The 26,197-nt window shown below is 51.9% G+C and overlaps 10 protein-coding genes across 10 annotated transcripts; 4 read left to right on the top strand and 6 right to left on the bottom strand.

Annotated features, from left to right (window-relative positions):
* Positions 1-275: 275 nt before the first annotated feature.
* On the bottom strand, positions 276-1,175 carry J4E85_003781 (uncharacterized protein; the record flags this gene model as incomplete). Its single annotated transcript, XM_051468047.1, has 1 exon — positions 276-1,175. The coding sequence occupies one exon, from the start codon at positions 1,173-1,175 to the stop codon at positions 276-278; it is 900 nt and encodes a 299-aa protein (XP_051327639.1).
* Positions 1,176-1,711: 536 nt separating this feature from the next.
* On the top strand, positions 1,712-2,350 carry J4E85_003780 (uncharacterized protein; the record flags this gene model as incomplete). The annotated part of the gene is made up of 2 exons (XM_051468046.1): positions 1,712-1,745; positions 1,845-2,350. 2 exons carry the CDS (start codon positions 1,712-1,714, stop codon positions 2,348-2,350), a joined length of 540 nt encoding a protein of 179 aa, XP_051327638.1.
* A 181-nt stretch (positions 2,351-2,531) lies between these two features.
* On the bottom strand, positions 2,532-3,913 carry J4E85_003779 (uncharacterized protein; the record flags this gene model as incomplete). The annotated part of the gene is made up of 2 exons (XM_051468045.1): positions 2,532-3,489; positions 3,552-3,913. 2 exons carry the CDS (start codon positions 3,911-3,913, stop codon positions 2,532-2,534), a joined length of 1,320 nt encoding a protein of 439 aa, XP_051327637.1.
* Positions 3,914-5,740: 1,827 nt separating this feature from the next.
* Positions 5,741-6,755, top strand: J4E85_003778 (uncharacterized protein; the record flags this gene model as incomplete). Its single annotated transcript, XM_051468044.1, has 5 exons — positions 5,741-5,792; positions 5,840-5,923; positions 5,985-6,324; positions 6,381-6,471; positions 6,534-6,755. The coding sequence occupies 5 exons, from the start codon at positions 5,741-5,743 to the stop codon at positions 6,753-6,755; spliced, it is 789 nt and encodes a 262-aa protein (XP_051327636.1).
* Positions 6,756-8,816: 2,061 nt separating this feature from the next.
* On the top strand, positions 8,817-9,303 carry J4E85_003777 (uncharacterized protein; the record flags this gene model as incomplete). Its single annotated transcript, XM_051468043.1, has 2 exons — positions 8,817-8,993; positions 9,226-9,303. The coding sequence occupies 2 exons, from the start codon at positions 8,817-8,819 to the stop codon at positions 9,301-9,303; spliced, it is 255 nt and encodes an 84-aa protein (XP_051327635.1).
* Positions 9,304-9,688: 385 nt separating this feature from the next.
* Positions 9,689-10,111, bottom strand: J4E85_003776 (uncharacterized protein; the record flags this gene model as incomplete). Its single annotated transcript, XM_051468042.1, has 1 exon — positions 9,689-10,111. One exon carries the CDS (start codon positions 10,109-10,111, stop codon positions 9,689-9,691), a length of 423 nt encoding a protein of 140 aa, XP_051327634.1.
* Positions 10,112-12,274: 2,163 nt separating this feature from the next.
* J4E85_003775 (uncharacterized protein) lies at positions 12,275-13,151 on the bottom strand (the record flags this gene model as incomplete). The annotated part of the gene is made up of 2 exons (XM_051468041.1): positions 12,275-12,767; positions 12,847-13,151. The coding sequence occupies 2 exons, from the start codon at positions 13,149-13,151 to the stop codon at positions 12,275-12,277; spliced, it is 798 nt and encodes a 265-aa protein (XP_051327633.1).
* Positions 13,152-13,424: 273 nt separating this feature from the next.
* J4E85_003774 (uncharacterized protein) lies at positions 13,425-14,174 on the bottom strand (the record flags this gene model as incomplete). Its single annotated transcript, XM_051468040.1, has 2 exons — positions 13,425-13,444; positions 13,490-14,174. 2 exons carry the CDS (start codon positions 14,172-14,174, stop codon positions 13,425-13,427), a joined length of 705 nt encoding a protein of 234 aa, XP_051327632.1.
* A 955-nt stretch (positions 14,175-15,129) lies between these two features.
* On the bottom strand, positions 15,130-22,746 carry J4E85_003773 (uncharacterized protein; the record flags this gene model as incomplete). The annotated part of the gene is made up of 7 exons (XM_051468039.1): positions 15,130-15,449; positions 15,500-15,607; positions 15,661-18,562; positions 18,627-19,020; positions 19,172-20,620; positions 20,804-22,581; positions 22,636-22,746. The coding sequence occupies 7 exons, from the start codon at positions 22,744-22,746 to the stop codon at positions 15,130-15,132; spliced, it is 7,062 nt and encodes a 2,353-aa protein (XP_051327631.1).
* Positions 22,747-23,605: 859 nt separating this feature from the next.
* J4E85_003772 (uncharacterized protein) lies at positions 23,606-26,098 on the top strand (the record flags this gene model as incomplete). The annotated part of the gene is made up of 2 exons (XM_051468038.1): positions 23,606-23,759; positions 23,814-26,098. 2 exons carry the CDS (start codon positions 23,606-23,608, stop codon positions 26,096-26,098), a joined length of 2,439 nt encoding a protein of 812 aa, XP_051327630.1.
* Between the last annotated feature and the right edge of the window lie 99 nt (positions 26,099-26,197).

Below are 26,197 nucleotides of genomic sequence, written 5' to 3'. Positions count from 1 at the left end.
AGAATTATGAACGACGAATCATAAACCAGTCGCCTAACCTCCTACGTATGCGAATAAGTCGAATGTTACTACAAAAATAAGACCGTGTGGAGGCTACATCAACAGCTATGAAGACACACCTATCGCGAGTTTACACTCGTCACCCTCAAAGGACAGCATCACCGATGCGAATTACATGGATGAGGTATATGAATGCACGTAACTGCCCATCCACCTGCGTCTTCTCGTGGGTTATTTCGTCTACAAAGTAGACATGATCTAGCAAAAAAAATCCCTTATAGTCCCTCCGCTACCCACTTCCTTATCGCCGCTCTCCATATCGGCGCAAGATCTTCCCCTTTATTGTTGAAGTGAGTTCCTGTGCGTACGGGGACTTCTTCCGATTCTAGGATATCTTCCATGGGGAAGAAGTGCAAATTATCCGCCCGTAAACTCTCATGTAATGGTTGCGACATCCCGCCCTTTATATCAAACATGTTCCATCCTCGTACGATCTCCACCCCTTTTTCTATGACTGGTCTGGTGTTCGGTTCCATAGGCCAGAGTTCGGTCCTTGAGTCACCCAAGAGATGCTCTGATAAGGCAACCCCAAGTGCGATTACCATGAGAGGTTCGACAGGTCCATTAGAGGCTGTCTTCAGCACTTTGGCGCTGAACATTGACCATTTGTGTTCCACGGTAATATATGGCATCTGTCTGCACAGTTTCGCTAGTCGACACATGTTGGCTTGGTTGTCGATCTGTGTGAGGACCCTTTTGCCTGGATTATTCCTTTGCGTCAAGTACTCGTTCACATCAGCGTCGGTATTTTGCAGAGCCACAGTTCGGAGCCATTTGTGTTTCTCTTCTGGAAGTGATGCGAGAAGCGCAAAGAATTGTTCGGTGGCAGTGGTCTTGCCTTCGGCCCGGGTAGAGATCGTGATGGTAGTATTGAACTTTAACTCAAGGTGTGCGCACTCCTGGTGTAGCTGTTTATTGACATACTGTAGCTGATTGAGCTGTTTGTGGCCGGAGGTGTCGTTTGTCGTGTACTTTAGCGTTGCGTCTGGTGTGGTTAGGACGTATTCGTAGATAACGTTCCGGAGCTCGGGAGGAAGAAGGAAGAGGCGGCTCTTGGTCGCTGGTTTTACAGCTTCCGGTTTCGACATAAACGACCAGATGAAATCTGAAAACATGTTCGACCTAATTGGCATGCTTTCCGCGTTGGTAGAAGATTTGGGGAGCAGATTACGTTGGTAGGGGTTGAGTGATTGGTGGATTCGTGAGTATTTGTAGATCAAGAAGAGTTGTGATGTGGTTGTTATGTAGAAGGGAGGAAGCCCTTGTATATGTAGTAGAGGGTTACAAATAGTGAACGCTCGTGAGTGAAACTCGCGATCGATACGATCCGACCCAACAGTGTTGTCAACGTGAGGCTAACCACTTCAACAGAGGCAAAGCGCGATCCAGAGCGTTTCAATTTACGAGAGAGTACTCACTCGATAGTATTGTGGATGAGTTGAATGCAGTGACCTTTTTCACCTAAAGTCTCTAGTGGCTCATCCCTTTAAAGCATCCCACTTCCACCCCTCGAGTGCTCCTCTCCTCTCCAAGCAGAATCTAAACCCACCCATTCTCTACAGAACTCTGCGCCTGGTACTTAATTTCGACTCGAAGACGTTACTCTAGTTTACCCAGCAGAAGTACGGTACAAGCAGACGAATTTAACAACATGTCCACGGAATCGCCCCTGCTCAAACTCCCGGGTGAACTATGAAACAGTAAGTCGGAGCTCTGGAGTGATTTATCGTTCCTACGTCGACGTTGAATGGTGCACTGGTCATGCGCTAACTATGCTATTCCAGAAATATACGAGCTCGCGCTCTCTTCACCAACTCCGCTCTACCTTCACTCGCCGGAAGCACCCCGGCAGGTTGTGCGGCACTCGGAAAATCTCGGTGCACTCGAAACACCGTCTCCTGTCAAGCGCTACGTTGAGTTCAACATGCTCAAGTATGCGAACAGGCAACTTTACTCGGAGACTGCGGGCTTGGACTTCAAGTACAACAGCTTCAAGATTAAGCTTGGGCGTCCGAAGCCTGCACAAGATGGACAAGACACCGAGATCTTGCGAGGTCCGAGAGTTTGTAAGGCATCTCAGGTTAAGTTCGACAGGGGCTATTTGGATGACTTTAGCAAGAGCGCATCGTCTCAGGGACAGCGCCTCAAGATCATCTGGCAGCATGCTATAGATCTTTGGGAAGATGCATGGTGGAATCCTGGTTGCTGGGAAGGTCCGGGATATCGAGTAGAGAACGAAGACAAAGAATTGAGAATGGTGCGACGCCACCTCGAGAGCCTTTTCCAGTAGAAATAGGTAACCAATGAGGCTTTTCCGAATAGTATAAACCTCCGTTTCCCTCTACAGCTTGCTATCTCGTAGGCGTTTATTACTTGAGGCTTGAAGAGTGAAAAGTTCCGCGGCGCGATTGTAGCTTCGTGTTGCTTTAGTTGCTCTACCTCTGGAAGCTCTCATACTTCACCATAGCTATCTACCTCTCTACCCCCTGTACAGCCCTCGGAATCACATACGCGGCCCATTTCTCCTTGCTATCCGCCTCTCTCCATACATCCATTCCACCTGCAACTCCATTCTCATCAATTTGCCAATCGCCTCTCTCCACCATACCCGTCCAGCTCTTCAACACATCGACAAGACTATGATCATGCGGCTCCTCAAGCGGCTGATATCCAGGACGATACAAATCTACATGGCTGTCTTCACCACCCTTTTTTCTCCCAAACTTGCTGCCATCAGTCCTCCTTGCATAACCATTTGCTCCAATACCAAAAGGTAAAATCAACCTACATTCGTCCTCGGCGGTCGTCTCCCAATGTGGGACAAGATATAGGCCCACAGTATGGGTTCTCATACGGTCGAATCCAGGGAATGGATTATCTATTTCTTCGCCAGTGACAGTGTTGGGATTGAAGCGAAATAGGAGGATAGGAGGCCGGTCGGAGGTAGACGAGAGATAAGAACCGAATGGCTGATCGGAGAATATGGAGGTAGTTACTTCGAGACCTGGGGCTATGTTTCGGAAGCGTGGGCGTCGTGCTTGTCGGAGGAAATCGTAAGTGAAGTTATGGGGAAGACTCATGCTTTGAAGTATGCTCTCTTCGACCAGCCCATGTACAACTTGTTCAGCTTCTGCGTGCTCGGCCGTGGAAGGCATCCGAGTTTCGATAGTTTCTACTAGACGATTGAAAGCCTCCACATTCTCTTCCAGCATGGATTTGCTGTACGGGATAAACTCCCAAGGGTCGTAGCGCTCATTGCCAGATTTTTCGTGTATAGCTTTGGGCGCAGCAACGATCTTCCCTTTCCGAATCTGGCCCAACCAGAACTCCAGAGCGGTTTCCAATGGGTACCACACTTTCTGTTCAAAGACCTCATCTGCGTCATGGATGCTTGGGCTCAAGATACAGAGGTTTGCTTCTTGATCATATCTGTACGACAAGATTAGCACATTCCGGATCAAGACAGTATGCGGCTGTCTGATTCAACTTACACCAGTCCGCACCAGTGACCCGAGAAGTTGTTCATCTCGTAGAGAACCAAAAGATTGCCATCTTCTCCATCGTCTGACCAATCTTCCGCTTGCTCAAACATGAAGTTTGGCGAAGCGAGATTTTGTAGCCAGTAGAAGAAGGATAGATCGACTACACTTTCAGAATAACCAATAACTCGAGCTTCTTGGAGAAACCGAACAAGATCAGGCGAAAGCTGGGAACGAACAGCCTCGGCATCATCGCCAAAGGTGTCGAACCATGTCTTGCAGGTGGCTTCGAGAGACTCTGGACTGCGACCTGAGCTGACCCAACCGTGGCGCAATATCTCATTGTGTAGCGCGATGCATCTTTCGACATTCATGATCAACAGTTAAAGTGAGACAGCAAGGGCGGAACCTCATGGCACGATTGGGAACGACATTCATCGTAGCGCAGTTTTTGCTGTGCCTCAGTCCATGTGGGGTGTAAGAGGCCACCGTGTGCACGACGGCATGAGACCAATAGACACTAATCCCTGAGCGGCTAGTACCAACAGCGGTGTTATGGAAGGGAGGCCTTCGCGCTGCAAACAACTCTGAAATGCTTTTCAAACGCCAGGTAAAGTCTCGTTGATTCTCCAGCGATGAATCGAAGTGCCCACGGCTGGTGACATGACTCGCGTTCCATCCAGCCCTCACAGGCGCAGCTCGGAGAATCAACTTCGAAAAGACAACACCACTTCCTTAGCGTCCTCTCCCCAAGCGGGAAGCCGCATCTCCGCTTACACCTGGGTCGCAGCTGCTGCGGTTCTCCTTGCGGCCATCGCCGCGCAATACTTTCTCGAGCCTCTCCCCTTGGTTAAAGCCTGGTACCAGATTAAATCACTCCATGCGACGTCTAACATATGACGACTGGTCCGGCTGGCCTAGCAGCTGTACTCACCAGCGCGAGTCGTGCCACCACTAGTCGAAGTAACAGACCCGTGGACACTTGCTTCACCGTTGGCTAGATATCCGGGTACTGGACCCCAGGGCGGCAGCTAGTGCGGTACTTCTTGCAGCCATTACCGTGTACTATCCCCTCGAATCTCTCAACTCGTTCAGAATTTGGGACACATTTGACCCCACGACCAAGGTCACAACTTCACGACGACGACCAAGAATATGTCCACACCAAACGGAGGTGGCCTCGCCACTGATTTGGCGCGAAATTTCTTGCATCACATTTCGGCTGCGCGAAGGGACAGAAGCTGCGGTAGATTCTCGTCTGCGAGGAAAACTGAGACTGCCGCGACTGCGTAGGGTCAGGCACGCATGTCGATAATCGACGGTTGATGTATCGTGCCCAGGTGGGGTTGGGAAACCAGCTACTAGTAGGAAAGCCTTGGAACTGGACATGAGTAAGAGATCCGCAAGACTGGAAAGCTCTTTCGATGTGGATGACAGCCTCTTGTTGCGAGACTTCTTGCGGCGATAGGCATCGAGGTGTTGGCGTTCTTCTTCTCGGTCCCCTTGGTAGATCTCGGAAGATGCGGCACGGCAAGTGCGCCCGCGCCGAAACCAATGTCATGCCAAAGGCATCCATTCACATATCTCCAGAAACAGTTACACTTAGCGACAGACCTTAAGTTCATGTCACCACACGAAATTGCTGACAGACTCGCCATTCGAAGCTTTTTAGCTCGCACTAGTTGTGGGGTAGGCCTCGGCTTAATGTAGCTTAATCTCGACACCCTGCCAGATCGGCCTTCCTCCATTAACAAGCCCGTCACCATCTCGTACCTGTATGGACTTAACTCGCCGGCATCGAACCATGTGCCGCGGACGCGGTGACGAAAACCGGGTCGCCATCTCCGCGTCTGGCTGAGACAAGGCGCAATGTGTCCCGGACCGTTTGGCCGTTACTAGGTCCACAACTATATGTGAAAAGGCGGCGAAAACATATAGATTGATTGAGAACAGTGGTCACGCAGCGCACATTGAGCACATACTCAATGTAGAATGCCGGACATGTGCCTTTTCCCCGATATTGATGTGCAGCGCTCTAAGCACGAAACGGACGCCTCACCTCCAGGTTCGGGTTGAGATACTTTAAGCATTGGCTTGAGGCGGTCTTTATATAGCGTCATGAACAGCTCAGCTGTCGATATCTCAACTGTCAGTCGTCACAGCCTCTCCAAACGAGGACCCTTTCACTTTCAGTCGTCAACATGTTCGGAAAGGCAGCTATCATCAACGCGCTTGTGAGCGCCGTGTCCGCAGGTTCGTCAGCTCACATATCGCATTTACATGTTATTGACTAGAGATAGGCACAATTCTGTGGGATGGTCGCTTCAACGACATGACAACTTCCTCCGATCTGGATAAATGGTCATGGGCAAACCAAGTGGGCAGTAAGTGCTGCAGTCAAGCTACACAGCGAACACAGCTGATGCTCGCCTCTTTCTCTGCCAGACTATCAGTACTACATCCACGGCTCAGGCGCGACCACCAAATACGTAAATCTGTCACCGAACTACAAGAACTCTGGCGATACTGGCAGCAAGCAAGGTGCTAAGATCACGATCGATAACACGGCCAAGTGGAACAGCGACATGTGGAGGACAGAGCTCATCCCCCAGACGAAGGCTGCTATCAACCAGGGCACGGTATACTACCATTTCTCGATCAAGAGGTCTACTACCAACGTTCCAAGTGCGACGAATGAACACCAGATCTGTTTCTTCGAGAGCCATTTCACGGAACTGAAGTACGGATGGGTCAACGGAGAGTCTGGCACTAGCAACACCAACTTGTGAGCTGACCCAAATACATGGACTCAATCCGGGGGTTGTGCTAACCGCATTGCAGGCAATGGATGGTGGGTGGCCAAAGCAAGTGGAAGGTTGAGCTCAAGGCCGACGAGTGGCACAACGTAGCTTACGAGATCAACTTCTCCTCCGTACGTCACATTCCGTGAAAATTGACATGAAGCATGTACTGACTTTGTACACCAATCTCTAGAACCAAGTCACCTTCTGGCACTCTACCGGCAACAGCACGCTCACCAAGACTGCTGGACCGTTCTCCACCAGCACTTCTTCCAATGGTGCTGACTGGCATCTTGGTGTCCTTCGTCTGCCCCGCCAGGGTAACGATGGAACGGGCGCTGAAGACTGGTTCTTCTCGGGAACGTACATTGAGAGCGGCCCGCTCACAACTTCGGTTGCTAGCCCTGCGGCATAGATGCACTTCACGGGGTGACTGTAGAGTCGAAGCGCGTGCACATACTGTAGCAATTTGCATTTAGAACGTAGCATTGTAGAGCTTAAATCGTATCATTGTAGTCCGTGAGCTATTAAACCCAAAACACTGCGCTGTCGGTCCCTCCATCCGCCTTTGTATGCTGCAAGCATGCTGTCCAATCTCCGTGGCTCTAATACCCCTTCTCAAACCAGTCTTTAGCCATAGGTAGCAAGTCTTCGACCCTATCTCGCAAACCTGGCATCAGCTCCTTTCGTTCAATGCCATCTTCGCGAAGAGGCCGAACCACAACCTTGTCCAAATCTTAATCTTAGAAGAACAGCCTAGCTCATGCTAGTAGCGGGTCCATTCTGATGATCTTGGCAATCTGCCCGTACAAAAGCGCTCTTGGTACTACCAACTGAAGACAATATTCGGCGTCCCACTTGCTGCACGAGTAGCGAGAGAATAAAATTCCGCCCAGCCTTCAGTGCTCCTGCTATGACACTCTATCAGAAAGCGGGGATGCATTTCTGCGTCGATTTGGAGACCATATAGATCCTCAAAGCGGTAATCTGTGACTTTCTGGTGGATCTTTTGAATCCATAGTCTTCTCTTTCCCACGACGCTATTGAAGAATTTGGTGAGATGGTTCGGCGGACCCCGGATGTGTATATCGTTGTGGCGAATGACCAACGCTTTGGTCTCGCTTCGAAGCTTCTTGTTGACAAACTGGAGTTGGTTGGCGACCACGTGTCCATTCACTCTGACCGGCCCTTGGTGTATCGTCTTCTTGGTGTCTGACACTGGCTTGTTGGTAGTCAGATTCGTCTCTGAAATTTTTCGTCGCTTCCTCATGGGAGCGTCATCATCTGACTCTTGAACACGACCTACTGGTGCGGGGATTTCGCTCAGTCTTTCTACGTGTTCTTCAAATGTTTGAGGATGGAGACACAACCAACCCACACCCAGTTTGTCCTCGCGATAATAGATTCCTTCATCGATGGTGAGTGCGTATTCGAAGATCTTGTTGCGAAGCTCGCCGGGTAGCTGAAGAAGGCGTGATTCTACCCCTGCGTTGCGCACAGGGGCTTCAGTATGCTTCGTTGACATCATGTCGTATGACTGAGGAATACAGTCCTTGAGGGATAGTGCAGTCGACTTGTCGCGTGCTTGGGAGATACACAAGCTATTTGGAAAGGTAAGTGGTAGGTGATGTGGTTTAAATTATACCAGTAGCTTCAGAGAGGCAGAAGCGTATGAAAAATCCTTACTCCGGACACAGTCTCTGCCTAGTCCCCATTTTACATCTGAGAAGATGAGAGGGACTCTGCGGCTTTGCTCTTCATACGCTGTGATTCGCTGTACCCCTTTAATCGCATGTTATTGTAGTGGTAGACCAAGCGACTAAGCGCAGAGATCGAATGAATGGTGTCGAGTATACAATTCCACTGGTATCGGCCCGATCAGTACCAAGGTTGAGCAGGAAGAAACTGCGCCTTGAGACGAAGCGCAATAGAACCTTCTTCAAAACATAACGTGTGCTAATTCAGCTTGAGGCACTCGCTGCTTTGACGGACGGTGCAGCATGTGGCGATAGAGTTTGCGAAATCCATGGGTACTACCTGCGAGGCTCACCGCCGCCGCGATGTCTACCCAGGTGATTTCCAGGCCTGGGGAAGGAACAACGGCCTTGGAAGATTGATGGTCGATAAGGGAGGAAGGAATGACGTGTCAGCACCAATCACAATCTCCGCAACCCAGCTTACCACGCGCAGCTTTAGCGCAATTCATCAACCTCGGCATACCTCCACATTATAGCATTCCACGACCGAGCCGCAACCCGAGCTACTACTAGATCAACCCCAGACTCCGCCCGTGATCACTTCTATCGCATCACCATAGCCATACTCGCCAGTCCTTCACCGACAAATCCTGCAAAATTCCGTAGCTAAACGCGACCGTCGCGACCTCCTCACACATTTCAAACGCCGACGTACCTCCACCAAACCCTCCGTTGCCGTCGCGCCGCCTCCACCGCCGAAACGCGTCCATAAGCCCACCATGTCCGAGTCTCTCACCACCAAGCAAGTCGCCGAGCACAACACAGTCGAGAAGGGACTGTACATAATAGTCGACAACGATGTATACAAGATGGACTCGTTCGTGGATGAGCACCCAGGTGGCGCTAAGATCCTGAAGAGAGTCGGTGGAAAGGATGCTAGCAAGCAGTTCTGGAAGGTACGTTATAGCCAATACATATGGAAGGCGAGAGGGAAGGAATTTCTGGGACGATTCGTTACGCGCGGTCTTCCCAGGGCTGGATTTGCTGTTGCGCGCTTGGTCTTGGTACCGCCGCGCTGATGGTACTCGGTGCTCGGTACCAGCGGAATCATGGCAGACTGGACCCTTGATTTGATCATCGAAAGCGCCTTATCGCACATGAAGTTTGGATTTGCTGACCAAGACACAGTACCACAACGAGAGCGTATTGAAGAAGTACGCACCCAAGCTCAAGATTGGCACAGTCAAAGAGGAGTCCAAGTTATAGATACGCATTTAATTATATCAATGATCACCATTCAATTCACTTACGCTGCACGTCTTCTTGTATATCGCGCATCAAATACCCAATCCATGAAGAAATGCGATGCCATGACGCAATGCTCACCGCCTGTTGCATGCTCATTCACTACACCAGCAAGACTGTTACGAGATCAATGCAAAACTATAAATTATGACAAAATTCTACTCTATGGACGTATTGGTATAATGCGTTCTCTCTGATTCAAAAGCAATAAGCTCGCAAAAACAAACATGCCGTGGGTATCGTGATATAGCAAACGCCTGTTCTCAATGCTGCGCGAAAATATGCCAAAATCGTTGCTGCGTAATGTCACTCTTGCTCTCTTTCACTCTTTCTCTGCTCTTTACACCTAGAAGCACGTCCACCGCTTCTTCACGCCAGGTCTCGAGTTTGGCCTGGGTGTAGGACTCGTCCGCGGCCGCGCACTGTCCTTCTCATTCATGTGCGCGTCATCCAAATCATCCATGCGATAGCGTCGCACAGATCCAGCATCCGACTGATCTTTCTCGTAGAACTTCTCTTGCGGGCCTGAGACACATCGCGGTGTTACTTTGCGGAAGAAGCCTCGTAGACCGCTGTTGGCTTTGTCGATTCTTTCGTACTCGCGTTTTCGCGTGCATGGCGACGTCCAGTGCATGGTTGTGTTGGTCTTTTCTGCGTCGATTGTGTCTTCGCTTTGGCGGGGCATCGATGTTTCTTCCACTACGCGTAGACTGTCTGAGCTGAAACGCGTTGCTGCGCTGGGAAACCCGAATGCGTCACCGTGAGACATTGCCGGGCTTGGAAGACCGGAATTTGACTGATAGGATGGATTTGAGAAGATGCTGCAGCTGCGGAAGTGCAGAGCGAGAACGTCGTCGACATCTTGGCTGGTTGTGGTGGCGGGGGGTGTTTGGAAACTCTTCACTCGGTAATGGCGCGCAGGTCTTGAGGGATCCACGATAGTACAGGAAGTGCGTCGCGATGAGGGCTTTGAGCCATGGCCACGGCTCTTCGATCTGCTGTTTGAGTTTTCTGATGATGTGGTTGACTGTTGTCGTAATGGTCGTGAGCGCTGCTCTGAGACTGGTCGTCGTGGCTCCATGTCTGCAACCCGGAAAGAGGAGATCGATTCGACTTTATTCCTGTGATGTTTGCTATGCCGAGCAGTGTTGTTGTTGCACAGTGGTTCTTGGCTGGGTATTTTGGGTAGATAGGAACCCGCAACACTATCAATTCGATTCATCGCCGATCTATCAAAGATCGAGAACGGGGAGTGACGTAGATGTGAGGTGTCTCAAAGGATATTGAATCGGTAATATTGTCTTAGTGGTGAATAATTTCGGTACTCGTCTAGGTCGGATATCAGTATCGGAATAGGAAGGTTCTGTGCTCAAGGGGTAAAAGCCCATACCAGCAGCCAGTGCCAACACCGAAACACACAGATTTGGATTCCTCGCGCGAACGGCACACACAAGCGGTATAAGAGAATGAAATCTGGAATCACAGGCGGGCTATGTGACGCCAGTAATTGTTGGGTCAGTCAAGTGACGAACCGCGGGACCCGCCTGGAGGACTATTGAATCAACCGCGGTCAGTAGGAGGGAAACTAGAGCCTAGTATATAAAGAAGAGATCAAAACGTCCCAAATGTCGATCTTGGCCGTTGGTTGGCCCAGACCCTGCCAGCATGCAGCGAGACGCACGGCATGCACGATCTCTTGACGAGTTTGAGCCGAGCGCGTGGGCACCTCTACGAAAAGGGTTGGGAGTTCACCGCCTCCCAGGACTCGATTTCCGGGGCCTGAATAGACTAGGCGCGTGAAAAGACTAGCGGCGCGATTAAACTGGAGAAGGATTTCGCTAGCTTCCGTGCGTTCGAGACGGAGCATGACAGATGCACTAAATATGTCACAATCAGAGTCGCACATGGGGGGCAGAGGACAAAACATTCAAGTATGATGTCGTCGGCTTTCACATGCCAGCGATGATGTGGTAGCGCGTGAGAGGCCACACACACAGCTTCGGACGCTGATCACTTCGGGTTGGCTCGTGATAAGGGAAGGAGGGCGCGAGGCCATGTCGAATAGACGCGAGTGGCAGCCTCGTCTACCGACAAGTCGATCCGGCACAACCTTGGGAGTGCAGCACGGACGGCGGGAAGGACCGAATCAAATCAAAGAACGACAGGCCAGCGACATCGGGCCAAGATGACCCACGCTCGACTCAGGCAAGCGCACGCGGAAATGTCGAGCCTGAAAAGTAAAGGATGCCAAATGAAGCGCTGCGCATGGCGTCGTGGGCATTGCTGAGAGGGGCGTCAGGGAAGATTACACCAAACCACTGCGGCGGGTACCGGCGCAGAACCCTGAACCACCACCTTAAAATACATCACTCCTACCACAGCCCTTTGACACGAATTAGAGACTGGAAAAGTCTTTACTCCCACATATATGTCTTGTGGGTGCGCGGCCCGCTGCCTTACTGCTTACAGTTATCCGCTGCAAACGCTCTTTGGAGGGTGGAACCCATGCGCCAAGGCCACATCCAATGCAGATGATGCAGCTGATCGGGCCAGGGACGCCGCCAATGGCTATGTCATGCGGCAGCACAACACCACCAATTGCGTCCTACTCGCACGCGGAGATGAGTCTGCATTGCAGCTTTTTTGTCGCTAAGCTAGTCATCGCAAGGGTCGTCTGGAAGATCGGCTCGCACGTGGTATCCTCACGAACCCCTCTTCAACTCCACCACGCAGGCACAATGCGCACACTGTGAACTCAGTGCGAGGCATCACAGAAAGGCGGTATGACTTGGCAGGTACCATTCCTCCCTTTTGACTCGCAGGTAAACGGGCCTGTGCGATGAAACGAACACAGAACTTCTCCACTACCCTACAGTTCCGTGAGTGCGTGCCCCGTTCCGCGGGTCGTTCGGAAATAACCAGTACGAATTGCCTATAGCATCTCGTCGTAAAACCCCTCAATGAATTCCGCAACTTCGTCAAAAGACTCAAGACAGTGCCAGTGCCCAACTCCTTCCATAACGGCCAGCCTCTTCTCGCTGCTGCCAATCTCCTCGAACATCTTCTTGCACCCTTCAAGCGGTGCGCTCTTGTCCTCCTCACCAGCGAGGATGAGTACTGGCACGCTGATCTTGCTGTACTGAGGCGGCTTTGCATTGATAATGACTCGACAGTTGGAAATATAACCCGCTGGATCCTGTGATAGCAATAACTCGCGGATCATCGCTTTGACCAGTGGAGACGCGTTCTTCCCGACTGCAGCATGTGGGATGCTGTCTGCCATGGGCTGCATACCGTCTTTTGCAACGGTTTCTATCCGTTCGTGAAAGCGGGGGCCTGCCTCAGGGTTGGGATATACAGGGCCGATCAGAATAGCTGCTACAATGCGGTCACTTCGCTCAGCCGCAAGGTGTGCGCCGACGATGCTAGAGACGTGTCAGTTGTCGTGTTCGTTGCAGTCGCGTCTTCCAAGGCTTCTTTCTGCCCGAGAGGTTGCTGACGTACCCTCCCATGCTGTGCCCAACGAACACAGCCTTGTCGACGGTGAGCGCGTCCAGAATCCCAATCACATCTTCTCCTAGCGTCTCAATGCTCTGCTCGACAAATGTGTACGTCGATCGACCAGCCCCTGTATTGTCAAAGGTAATGCAGCGGAATCCATTCGCGACCAAGCTCTGCGTTACTGGCTGATAGTAATTCTGCGAAGAGCCCAGCCCATGCATGAAGATGAGTGTTTCGCGTGTCTTGCCATCTTGTGGTTTCAAGTCGGTGTAGTGAAAGCGTTTGTAGCCGACGTGGAGGAAAGGCATATTTGATGGAACGTAGCCGTGTTTGTGAGTTCGTTTCACAACAGCTTGAGATGGGTGACGGGACTGGTTCCGATCGGAAGCGGAACCATTCGGATAGTGCTGATGACATCACTGGGGTACAGCAAGCACAAGAACACTGAACTTCGTCGCGTCTGCACAAATTTACGTTTCTCTAACCCGAAAGCCATGATTTATTACCGATGCAGTATATCTGGATGTCTGATAGCCACAGCTTTTACGACGTTGAACCAGACAATGAAAAGACACCTCTTCTCAACTGTCACTCGACCCATCTGTAATGATCTTCACCTGATACCACTCATGTATCGCCTGCTTACACTCCTCTCTCAATCTCGTGGTTGCTGGCGCATCATCCTTTGCCAATAACGTCAATAGTAGTTGCGCCAACCCCTCTCTCGTAGTAACCTCCTTCAACGCGTCTAAGCCAGGATCCTCATTCGCCGTCTCCGCGATTCCCAGCATCCTACTCGCATCGCTCTTCGCCCGCGATCTCCTTCGCCTGCCAAAAATTGAGAACACGCTTCGTGACTGGGTCTGTTGCTCCTGCCCACTGGCATCCCACAGCGCGACTCGGCTGATGAAATGCTTTATCGCCGCTTCTTCGAAGCGCTCTCTTCGTCTCTCAATCGCCTTGTCAAATTCCGGGTCGAGCGTGTAGCTGTCGTGGTCCCATCTGTAAAGCAGGTAGCGGAAAGTGCGCACTTCAGCGTCGGGTATAGATAGGTCGCCGAAGTCTGTTGTGAAAGGGTCGTAGGAGATCGAGGAAGATGATGAAGTCGGTCGTTCGCTGGTGGTACTCGTTGGTGTTGCGACGTGGCCGTATTTCAGTTCGAGAGCGTGGTGCGTATCTATGACTTTTTGGAGAGCAACCTTGCGTTTTTGGAGTACAGCGTCGGTGCCTTCGAAGAGGTGTGGAGAGGATGGTTTGCTAGACAGGTGGCTTCTGCTGCGATGGAGGCCGAAGGTGTGATGCCGCTTGGATTCTAGAGATGGTCGTGTCATGGCGTCTGTGTCCATATTCAACCCAGTTGTCTTTTCGTGGAGTAGTCAAGATAAGGATTAGTCTAAATAGAACAATAGAGGTGAGATCAAGCGTATCGTTGTGAATATTCAGTTCCTAGAGCATACGTATGGTGAAAGAGGTGAAACCCATGAAAGAGAAAAAACCAGAAACCAGGAAGAAAGGCCACAGACTCAACCCTCTGCCAACAAACTCAACCGTGGATGCCGGCTAACCCAGACGCCCACGCCCAATTGACGCACATCCCGTTAGCCGAGAAGGGGGAAGGGGGTGACGCAAGCCCTTTTCTGACATGCAGATCTGCGAGGGCAGACTCATCCTCACCACCGGTGTTGTATAAGGTGTAAAAGTTGTGTCGCGGAACGCTGACTCTAGTGACGATCTATTGGCAGCGACTGTGCCACCGCTTTGTTGAGCCACTTCATGAGCCACTTCGTGGTTCAGTCACTGCGCCGCAGGGTGCGCGGCATTTTTCGGCGTTAATTAAAGTGGGGACGGCGACACGCTGGCTAGGGAGCTGACGCCAAGTCGTGCTTTGGCCGATGATCCGGCGAGCACAATGATGCCGTGAGGTTGCTCGTGCTGCGAGCTTACGCGTCGAACTGTCTGTTCTGAGAGTGTGCGTGCTGGGCCGTCATTGCATCGTATTGTAACCCCGCACGGTGAAGCTTTGACAGGAAGAAGATTGAGTCAACACGATGAACCGACCGAACGGGTATATTCAAATTCGCACTACAGCGAATATTCGATCATCAAGCGCTGCCGGCGAGAATGCTACGATGTACCTGGAACACGAAGGAAGTCCCCTATGGTTTCCTTCAGTGAGCGTAACGCCATACGATGCAAGAACGACCGGCCTATAACAACGCGAACGGGAACTCGAAAAGCCGCAAAACATCCACCAGTCAATCCTTAAATTGGCCAAGAAAATGCGGTTTACTCGGAAGGCGGCACAGGCTCCGTCTTGCCGTTGGGTAATATGTGTTGGGTGGTGCTCATACGAACGCTGGACGGCCTTTCCAGCTTCGTCCCTTCTTCTGCAGCATTTCCATTCTGCACGTCTTTCTCGAGATCCTTGTGTCCACTCGTGACATCAGGCAGCGCTTCAGCTTCGTTCAATGCTTGTTTGACCAACTTCTTCGCCTCGATCGCAAGATTGGGGATTTCCTCCACCTCCTTGTTCTTGTTCAGGTACGAGTCCAGTAGCGCTTTGAGCGTCTGCGCGCGAACCGGTTTCGCGAGGTAATTGTTCATACCTACTAGGTCAGCGTATGTTTCAAACGTAGAGCAAGCTGCCAGAACTTACCGGATTCCAGGCACTTCTCGCGGTCTCCTTGGATAGCGGAAGCGGTCATGGCAATGATGAGTACATTTCGAATCTCGGGATTGGGATGCTTGCGGATCAGTTTCGTAGCTATACATAGTCAGTATTCATGTGCTAGCCAAGGCGCGAGTAGCAATCCTTACCTTCGTAGCCATCACAATGCGGCATTTGCACATCCATGAGAATAAGATGGAAGGGGCGACCATTCTCCGAAGCACGCTCAAGAGCGTCGATAGTCTTGTATCCGTCGAGATAAGCGTCGCATTTGAAGCCAAGCTTTTGCACGAAGCTGATTGCGATGCGCTGGTTGATCAAGTTGTCTTCCGCGATGCAGACCCGTAGTTCTCGTCTGGGTATCGTAGAAAGATCGATGCAGGAACCCGACAGTTGCTCATGGCCGTTATTTTCCTGGCTTGAGAACCTAGCCATAGGGTCTGGCTCTCGTGTCCTTTGCTGCTGACTGCCTGCTTGCGCTTTCGGCACTTTCTTGAATCGCAACGAAAATGTGACTGTAGTACCTTGGCCGGGTTGGCTGTCGAGACGTACTGTACCATGCATAACGTTCTCTATGAGGGCTTTGCAGATACTCAGACCAAGGCCAGTGCCGCCGTAGCTTCTAGCAGAGCTGGACTCTATCTGCGAGAAAGGAAGGAACAATTTCTGCTTCTGTTCGTCTGGAATACCAATGCCAGTATCTATAACGCTGCATGTCACATCTGCCCAGTCGTCTGTCTCTTGGTCAACAACAGCGCGGACAGTGACAGATCCTCGTGGCGTGAACTTGTAGCTGTTGGACAGCAAGTTCATGAGAATCTGATGCAGTCGAACAGGGTCGCCCATGACGAGCATCTCTGGATCCAGATGCAATTGCTCAATGGTTTTGAGGCCTCTTTCAGCGTTCGTGTAGGCCAAAGCGCGGACTACTTCCGCAATTGTTTCGCTCAATGAAATGGGCATCTCCAAGACATTCATCTTGCCAGCCTCGAGCTTGGAGTAATCCAGAAGGTCGTTAATGATCGAGAGCAGCGTATCGGCGCAGACACGAATTGAATCGGCGTATCCGGTTTGTTCCGAGTTTAGCGGTGAAGCCTTCAACAGCTCAGACATACCGATCACGCCGTTCAAGGGAGTACGCAACTCGTGCGACACGTTGGCCAGGAACAAACTCTTTGCCTTCGCGGCTTCTTCTTTCAGCTTCATGTTACGCACAGCTATAGCTTCAGCCTCTTTCGCCTTGATCTCTGCTGCCCGCGCCTGTGACAAAGCGCGTTTCTGCATTTCAAGCATGGCTTCGTTGCTTGCGGATACTCTTTCCACCTCTTTGAAAAGCAGTGCATTAGCTAAGGAGATGGAAATTTGATTCACCAGTAACCGAAGAACCTGGGTGTTGCGTTCGGTAAACGAATTCGGCGGGCCCTCGACGTATATTGAACCAAGAAGGTGATCGCTGTGCAGAATCGGGATACAGATGACTGCTTTCCCCTCGGGATTCCGTTGAAGGTAGGCGTCAGAAACGTTGGAGAAGCGGTCGTCTTCTAGTAGGTTCTGGACGAAGACTATCTCTCGGAAGCGGAGTGTGTAGAGCGTCACTTGCCGCGCAACAACATCGTCCACAGTATCTAAAGGTTGACTGGCAGGGAAGGATGTGACGCCGGAAGAGACACCACTGTCGTTGTCAGGCTCGTTGGTGGCAACGCATGCGATCGACCATTCAATTTGTGAGTCTTCAATCACTATGCCGCACAAAGTACCGCCCGTAGATTCGAGCAAAATGGTACTCATCTTCGCCATCAATTTATCGACGACGAGCTCGCTAGACAAGACTTGACTCGACTCCAAGATTGAGGATAGGTCTAGCATGTCCAGACCGACAGCCGAGAGACCGTTGTGTAGAGCTGGAGCAGACTCTTGGCGCCGTGTTTCCGGGACAATCCAGTTCTGTGTTCGATCGACTGCAGTCTCCGCGCCCAGAAATTGATCATGATCATTTTGCTCAAGTCTGAAGGCCGTGTTACCCGTATCTACGAGGGAGGTTTGTACAGCTTGGTCCACTGTCGTGAGCGAGGCGCCGCTACGCACTAGCCACTCATACCGACTCGCGAAGTGACTTGCTTTTCCGTATGCTGACATCCTCCGATATACCGAGATGCAGTCTTTCAAAGAATGTCGGGCCGCCCGGTAGGCCTTCTTGTCTACCAACCATCCAGTGTAGAGCTCGAGAGCAAACGCTTCGTCCAATGCAAACTCGTAACGTTCGCTATGCTCCATGGCTGCCTCATAATTCTCCAGCGCGGATTGCGGATCGGCATTAACATCCCCGAGGACGGCAGTGAGAAGATGTATCCAGCCCCGGTAGTTGACACCAGTGGTGGTGCAACATGTCTCGAGCAATTTGAGGGTCTCATGAACGTGTTTTACCATCTCGTCTCTCCGGCTATGAGCGGGCTTCTCTCGAAGAACAGCCATGTATGCTAACGATAAGTAGTATCGGACCGAGTAATTGAGTCTTTCTGACCAGAGACTGCTCAGCATCGGAAGTAGCATCTCCCCAAGAGCCACCGCATCCGAATGATGACCATAGAGTACCAACAACGGAAGTTTGGTCGCAAGATATATAGACTTGGGACGCTTGGGATTGCTGGCCGTATTTTCGAGGAACTCAATGTACTCGACCTCATTGTGATCGTGGTCCGAGAGGAGGGAAAGAGCGTTGCTTGAGTCAGTCTTTCCCTGGAGCGCTCTTGCATATTGACGAGCAGCCATGAGAAAAACTCCTCCACGCATGTCTTTCTGCCAGTTTCGCATATCGAGCGGTGTTTCTTCAATCCAGGCTTCCAATTCTGCGACGTCGTATGAAGCCATGACCCTAAAGTGAGCCTGTACACCAAGATTTAGAAGTGTGAGGATGCGATCGCCAGCAGTTAGTGAAGCCTGCAAGGCTGCTTCTAAGCTCGATATCAGATCGCCTACAGGCGCTTCCAAGTGACCCAGAAACATTGGCTGCAAAGTTTGACCTCGTCCCAGGGTGTAGTAGTCTTCAGGAAACTGCAGAGGTAGAGGTATGAAGTCAGCATATATCTCACGTGCACTTCGTATAGCCAGAACTTACCATCTGAAAGATTCGCTTTGCAATCGCGCCCATGTCGACTGCGAAATTCGTCATTCCGAAACGACCGCCTGCAACAGTGCCCAGATGCACATATGCAAGGGCAACCTGTGACATGGTACCCTTTTCGAGATGGACGGTGATGAGCTTCAGCGTCGCCTGATAGAAAAGCAGGCTGTTCGACCAGAACGCCGCACTAAGGAGTTCGATGAAGACAGGCCCAATAGTCATCAGGACACGGTCATTAGGAGATGGACGCCGCTTGAGCAGTTCTTCCTTATCGATGTTCTGAAGCGTGCCATATATCTGCTGAAACTGAGCATCGCATGCCTCCCATGTTGTCGGAGGAATAGGGGAATTGAGCAAAGACAAACAGTCTTTGAGAGCCTGGAACGCACTATAGATAGTGATGTCGTTAGCTGACTGTCGCGATAGTTGCAGTGATGAAAGGCGACAGGTACACATGCAAGTTTCAAAGGTCATGCTATCTTGCAAGAGTGAAACCTGCTCCAGGCGCATGCACGGAAGGGATATGGAACATTACTTACCCGAAACTGTCGCCGCGAATAGCGAACACCCTAGACTGTAGAATGAACGAACTAGCCATATCGCAGGGATCGCGGGCATGCTGGAAGGTGGTCCGGATCAAGCTAAGAGCCTCATCGAACATGCCCTGGTGCCAATAGCATTCTGCCGAGCGCACAAAGAGTTGCAACGTCTCTTGGTAGGATACGTCTGGCCTATTGTCGTCCCATGGATCGTCTTGCAGAAGCATGAGGCTGTGTGCGAAGTAGTAGATGCCAGTTGATCGCGCACCCGACTCGCATGCAGTTTCTCCAGCTTGATACAGCATATCACGGAATGGAGCTCGCACTGTTTCCTTGGTCTTGATCAGTTCTGCAGCGAGACAGATGTGGCGACTCTGCATGTACAACGCCTTGGAACCTGAAGTTGAGTCGTCGTTGTACTCCTCGCCGGAAGTTATCATCTTGGCAATGGTGAAGTGCATCAACTGTGTATCCCATTCCTTGTCGAGGGAGTTCATAGCCGCTGTAAGGTACCGATCGTGACTGAATCTGAATCGAGCATCTTGTTCGGCAGGCATGAGTACGTAGGCTTTCAATGCTGCATCGAGAGCTGTGACGGCACACTCGTCTCTCTCGAAAAGTGGTAACCTCCCATGAGCTGCGGGCTTGTTTGTAGGCTGAAGGAGCTTCTTCAGAAGTTCGAACGAGAACGTGCCACCCAGGAGGGATGCCCACGCCAAAAGCTTCCTACTGGAAGATGGTAATTCTGTCAACCGCTTTGCTATAAAGTCAGTCGTAACGGATGATCCATACTCTGGACTCTCGAAAACGGCGAAGACTTTGTCTAGGTCGAAAACCCAGGTGTTCTCCCGCCACTCGTAGTACACGCAGCGTTTCCGATAGCAAGTGTCTAGTATCTCGCGTATATAGAAGAGGTTGCCTCGAGACTTTTCCTGAATTACCGCTACTAGAGGAAGGATATACTGATGGTCCCGGTGGAGCGTCTCAGCCACGTAGTCGGCCGTCTGGGCCTCTACAAAAGGAAGAAGCTGTACTCTGGTAGCGTGACGCAGTAGTGGGGTGAGTTCTCGGGGTAGAGTCTCTTCGTCGCTGTATGTGAGCATAAGAACAAGCGGAATTTTGGCTTGCACGATGTGATGAATCAGCTCAGCGCTTTCGGGATCGGCATACTGAACATCTTCCAAACTCCATGTGCAGAGCTTGTGCATTGCCAGGAGTCGTAGAACATCTATGAAGACATTCATGAATCTGGAAGATTTCGAAGCACCTCCGCTTCGTAGCCAAGCCTCGGCAGTATGTCCAGCTGATCCGCAGTGAACGGCAGGAGATGATGCCCGTCGAGTCAGATCCTTGGTGGGCTCCGTGTCCTTCTGTTGCGGACTCTTTCCGTTCGTGTTCAAGAGCCATTCCGGTAGATCAAGGTAGGTTCGTAGCACCGCCCAAACTCCACTGTTCCTGAGGTAATGGCGCAATCTCTGGTGGAATTCCGTCGTTACGTCCGCCTCGCTGACTAGACAGAGAGATATGAGTTAGTAGCTGCTGTAGGGGAACAGGAATGTCTAATATGACTGTACATACTGGCTAACGTTAGTACAATTGCGAGCATTGAGAGTAGTCCTCAAAGAGACTTACCATATTTGGCGGAAGAAAGAAGACATCAGCCTAAGAATGGGGTCAAATGGTGCTTTCTTGGCGGGATCAAATTTAGCCATAGCGAAGTAGCCAGTGCTCCTTGCTGTGCTCTGTACGCTCTGCACGAGACGAGATTTACCCAACCCGGTGGCACCGGCGATGGCTATTACCTCACATCGCGCCTTGCGCCTTAGTTTTCGCGTGCTGGCTAGAGTTCTTAGGCCATCGTTGGATTGGTGGCTGCGAGAATAGAGTCCGGTGCTTTCAATGCTATTGTTGGAACGGCCTCGGCTCGCGGATTGCAGTTGGGGCCGACTGTCCACACTTCCTTCAGCCGTTGATGATTCTGATTGTGCCACACTATCTTGGGAGCCCTGTTGCATCGACCGAGCGCTTTCCATGAATACAGGGCCATCTGCCGAAACGCTGTTGAGCCTGCTGTCGGAGCCTCTGGAGCTAGTGCTTTCGGAAATGATGTCGTCAAATTGCAGGTCTCGTCGTTGATCTGAAAAGGAGGAACCTGAGCTCAGGCTCTGCAACGCTTTGACGTTACTCCGACGATGTCTCGCTACGCGCTCTATCACGTCCACTATAGTCTTGCGCTCTTTCTCACGCCCGATTAGTTTGAGGGGCAAGTTGAAGAAGCAACTGATGTCCTTGGTGCCTACATGGAAGGCCTTCAATCCTTCTACATCTCCATCGTAAAGAAGCTCGCGAATACGAAAGAGATCGAATTTCAAGCCTGAAGTAGAGTGGTATCTCTCCTCAATATTGCGCTGCGTCATACGTTGGATGATCTCAGACAGAGCCTCTGGGATGTCTAGTCGTCTGGAAGAAATTGGAGGAATTCGCTTGCTAATGACGTTTTGCATGACATCGAGAGCCGTAGCGCCTTCGAATGGCGTCTGCCCGCAGAGCATCGTGTAGAAGAGAATGCCAAGACTGTAGATGTCGGTTCTTGTGTCGGGTTCAGCGGGCATTCTACCAGTCTGTTCAGGGGATATGAAGGCCAACTTCAATTCGATGCCAGTCTCTTTTGACAGGGTACTCCAACCCGCGCTTGTCAGTCCGTTCTCGAAAGATCGTGCGCCCGATCCAAAATTGATCATCTTGACTGTCCCGTTCTCAGCGAAATGGAAGGCATCGCCTCGAATTTCGCCATGGACGATTTCGTGGCCGTGGTGCAATATTTCCAGACACTCGACTGATCCGACGGCAAAGTCGAGGAAGGTGAGGAGAGGTATCCCCCGGTTGGGCAATGAAGTATCTGATTGACCACTCTGTCCATGACCGCCAACCTTCCAGAAATTGGGGCCGAAGTTGACCAAGTCGTTGAGGTAGTTGGGCCCGGGGGCTTCGAATATGCTGGCGACAAGAGGCTCCTCGCCGGCTTTGGTCGATAGCCTCACAAACTCTATAGGCCGAACAAAGTGCTTGCACTCTGGATCCGACTCCTTGACGACGAGTTTGGCGAGCTGGAACTCGCGTTCGAGCCGCAGAGTCTGCTGCGAGACACGGCATACGACGGTCCGGCCTTCTCTTGCCACACCTTTGGCGGTGGTGTTGGTGCGATGTGTTTGTACGGTAGAGGCGCTCGCATCTGAGCCCGAACTGCGGTGAGTGCGTGTTATGGTTGGGCGGCTTCGGGTCAGGGAGTCGGGCGAATGCGACAGCTTGAAAGAGGTGGGGGAGGTTACAGCGCTCCTTCCTCTTGACGGAGGGCGATCCTGCCGGGGCGCTTGCTTCTCGTAACCGAAGAAATGCCAGTTATCATACGACTATTCGACGTTAGCATGGTGCAGCGACAACCTGGGCTATGCGACGCCTCTTACTGAGTGGAAGGGCTCAATGTCCGTGTCCCAGCCATAGTTCTGCAGCTCCTGCAGACGCGCAAAGATGTGCGAGAAGTGCTGCGTGCGCCCGCCTCCTTCCGATCGAGTCATTGTGTCTTTCCGATGTTCGCAACCGCCAGGGATCTAAGACATGCTCTGGGTGGGATGTAGAGAATCAATGTGTAGAGTAAAGTCGCCAGGCGCTCGATCTATCCATCACAGCATCAGCGGGGCGCGACTGCCATGTCAAGAGCGCGGTCGTCGGGAGTGTTGGGAGCGACGGGAGGGGCGTAGAAGAGAGTCCGGTAGGCTGTTGATGCCAGTGTTCTAGAGGGAGCAGACGCGCATGTGGAGTGCTTACTGATGGCATTCCAGCCACAGCAGACGGACTGCGAAGATGCGCGCTCAGACTTCGCGCTTGTTCTTAGACGTCATAATCGACATGGGCTCGCTGTAGCGGAAGTTTGCGCCCAACACACCGCACGCAAAAGTAACGTCTCCCTGCCCAGCCCAACGCGCCCTGAAACCAAAACCAAGCATGCATCCGCAGCGAATATCAACGTGGACCATGTGTGGCTGGCAGGCAGGCGAGCACCCCCCGCGCAAGTTGGGACGGCTGTATCTGGCATAGCGGAAGATCGGCCTTGCGCGTTAGCCCTCGGGCTGGAGCCGTTGGTAGCGACATCATCGTGGTTCAGGGCCAGTAGTGCCGTCTGCATCATCTGCATACCGACGCTGCATTATTACCACCTCCGCCGGGCGGGTCAGCAATACGCCCAGTCGCAATTTCCCACTGCGACCGACTTTCGCCCCCATAGCACCCTCTGCCTGCCCGCCACTGTTAGACTGAAGCTGCCCCACCACAGGCGACCGGGCATCCCTCGACATTTGACACATGCATCTTCCGCAGAGGTAGCCGCTGTCATAGCAAACACCATCCTTCCACATCCACCCTATTCAATGTCACACAATGGACTCGCCCGACCACGAGCATGCCTATTCAGGCGACCTTGGGGAACCTATGAGGCCACGACAACTCCCCTCGGACCTGCCCACTTCCCTCAATGACAGGCGACCTGTCACCATCATGAATGAGGAAACCGAGATCTACGACGCCTGGCAGGGTAAGTGTCGGATAGGGAAGGCGCAATGAACCACGAGGAGCTGACGTCGCCTAGGGCAGTCGCAATTTCTCACCACCCCCATGCCCGCCCGCCCGCTCAGCTTCAACCTCTCGCTCGACGACCCGACGTTTGGCGACGAAGACATGCAGCAGCTCGAAGACAGCGATAGTCGCCTAGTGCAGATGCTGGCCCACCAAGCGCGCCTCAAGAACGACAATGCAGGCGACGAGGCCAAGGTTGTCGCCGACGACAAGTTGTCACACGAGGAAAAGAAAGAGGCTTTACAGGGGCTTTTTACACTGGCCGCTTCGAATGGCGAGCTGGAAAGAGTAAAGCGGCTGCTGGATGGGAAAACGCGGGAATACATCAACATCAACGGCGTCGACGCCGAAGGCACGCCGCCACTCGTCTACGCAAGCTGTTTTGGACACGAGGACGTGGCAGCTACACTTCTCGAGCAGGGCGCAACTGTTGATATGCAGGACAAGAATCGCTGGACGCCGCTCATGTGGGCCATGACAAATCGGCACAAGGCCATCGTCAAACTTCTGCTCGACCACGGCGCATCGACTGATGTCAAGTCTTCTGGAGGAAGGACCGCCTTCGATTTTGTCGAGCCCAACACCGAGCTGTCCGACTATCTACACGAGAGCGGATACGCGATTGGCAACGTCGGTGTTGGCGACGACTTCTACAGCTCTGGATTCTCCCAGGACCGCTTTGAGCAAGAAATGCAGGAGAACGACTTGAAACGGCGCATGATGATGGAGAGTGCTTTCAATCTCGAGGTTGACATCGGCAACCTTGGCTTGGACGAACAGCCCGAGTCACCTGAAGAGCCAGAAGAAGAAGCGCAGGAGTTCATCTGGGACAGATGTCTCAACGACCAGATGTTTGTCTTCCAAGAAAGCGAGCTGGAACGTATACTGGACATCATCATCACAAACATGACGCCGCAGCGCTCTCCGTCGCAAAAGCCAGTTCCCGCAAACATACTCTTCCTGAGTGCCCGCTACGCACACTATCATGCGAACCCGGAACTTCTCGAGACCCTGCTGGTATCTGCCATGAACAAGATAAACGACGTTGTAGAAAAGCATCAGTGGGATATGACTGTGCTAGCCTTCTGGATGTCCAATGCGACACTGCTTTTACATTACCTCAAGAAAGACGGCGGGCTCACGAGTGCGACTACCGAGTTTCAACTGCAGATGGCAGAACTTATCAATGAGATTTTCATCCTGATCATCCGTGACGCTGAGCGAAGGATGGACAAGAACTTGGACCAGGCAATGCTCGACCATGAGCCTATGCCTGGCTTCGAAGACGTACAGTTCCAACACGAATGGAAAATATTTCGTTCCAAACCCAAGGCAAAGCCATTAGAACCCCTCGAGAAACGCTTCCGACCGCCATCTCCAAAGCGCAGAGCACAGCCATCACCGCGAAACATCACTTCTCTCCTGTCATCCACCCTGTTCGTCCTTGATCTGTACGATGTGCACTCTGTCATTGCTGCGCAGGTGCTATCGCAGCTCATTTACTGGCTTTCTGCCGAAGTCTTTAACCGCATAATGTCGAACCGGAAGTATCTTGCACGGACAAAAGCTATGCAAATACGCATGAACGTCTCGACGCTCGAAGACTGGGCTCGTTCCAACAACCGGCAACCCGAACATTACGAGAACGGCTCCATGACTTCTACCGGCGAGAACACCGCGGACGCTGCTAAACGGCATCTCGAGCCTCTGGTGCAACTTCTGCAATGGCTTCAATGCTTCTCTTCACTCGGAGAAGACCTAGAGTCGCTCGTGGGTACTCTACAACAGCTAACACGTCTGTCGCCCCAACAGCTACTACACACCGCGAAATATTACCGCCCCGAAGTAGGCGAGAAAGGCCTTCCGAAAAGCGCTTCCAAGTACATTGTACATCTGCAAAAAGCTGCCGCTGATCGTAAAGCCGCACGCACAAAGTCGCCCAATCCGCCGCCAGCATCGGAATCCGTACCAACCACGCCTGTCAGACCTACTTCCGATAAACCTGTCGAACCATCGCCTGCGCCTTCGCGCATGTCGGAAGAAGACGAGAAGGACGAGCCACCGGACGAGCTGCTCTTAGACCCGTCGTACATGCTGCCATTTTCACTTCCAACGTCAACGGACATGCTCATCACCTACGGTGCCGGATTCGGAGGTGTCAACAAAGAACGAGAGCGGAAATACATTCCCACCGTACCCCCCGAGTTTATGGCCAAGTTGGACTTGAATGGAGGCAACAACAAGAATGGAAGCTCCTACTATTCTGAGACGCAGTGGAACGATCCGAGCTATGGGTGAAGATGAAGATCGGCAGTATTGAGAGCCCTGCTAATTGAGACTTTGATAGTCGCATCCACACTGCTTGGTTGAGACGAAGACCGGATTCTTTTAAGTTCC

This window comes from Alternaria conjuncta (genome assembly GCF_024043145.1).
Source record: "Alternaria conjuncta strain BMP 0040 chromosome Unknown scaffold_5, whole genome shotgun sequence".
Lineage (NCBI taxonomy): Eukaryota > Fungi > Ascomycota > Dothideomycetes > Pleosporales > Pleosporaceae > Alternaria > Alternaria conjuncta.
The sequence above is the reverse complement of the archived record's forward strand: the minus strand, read 5'-3'. Positions and strand labels throughout refer to the sequence as shown.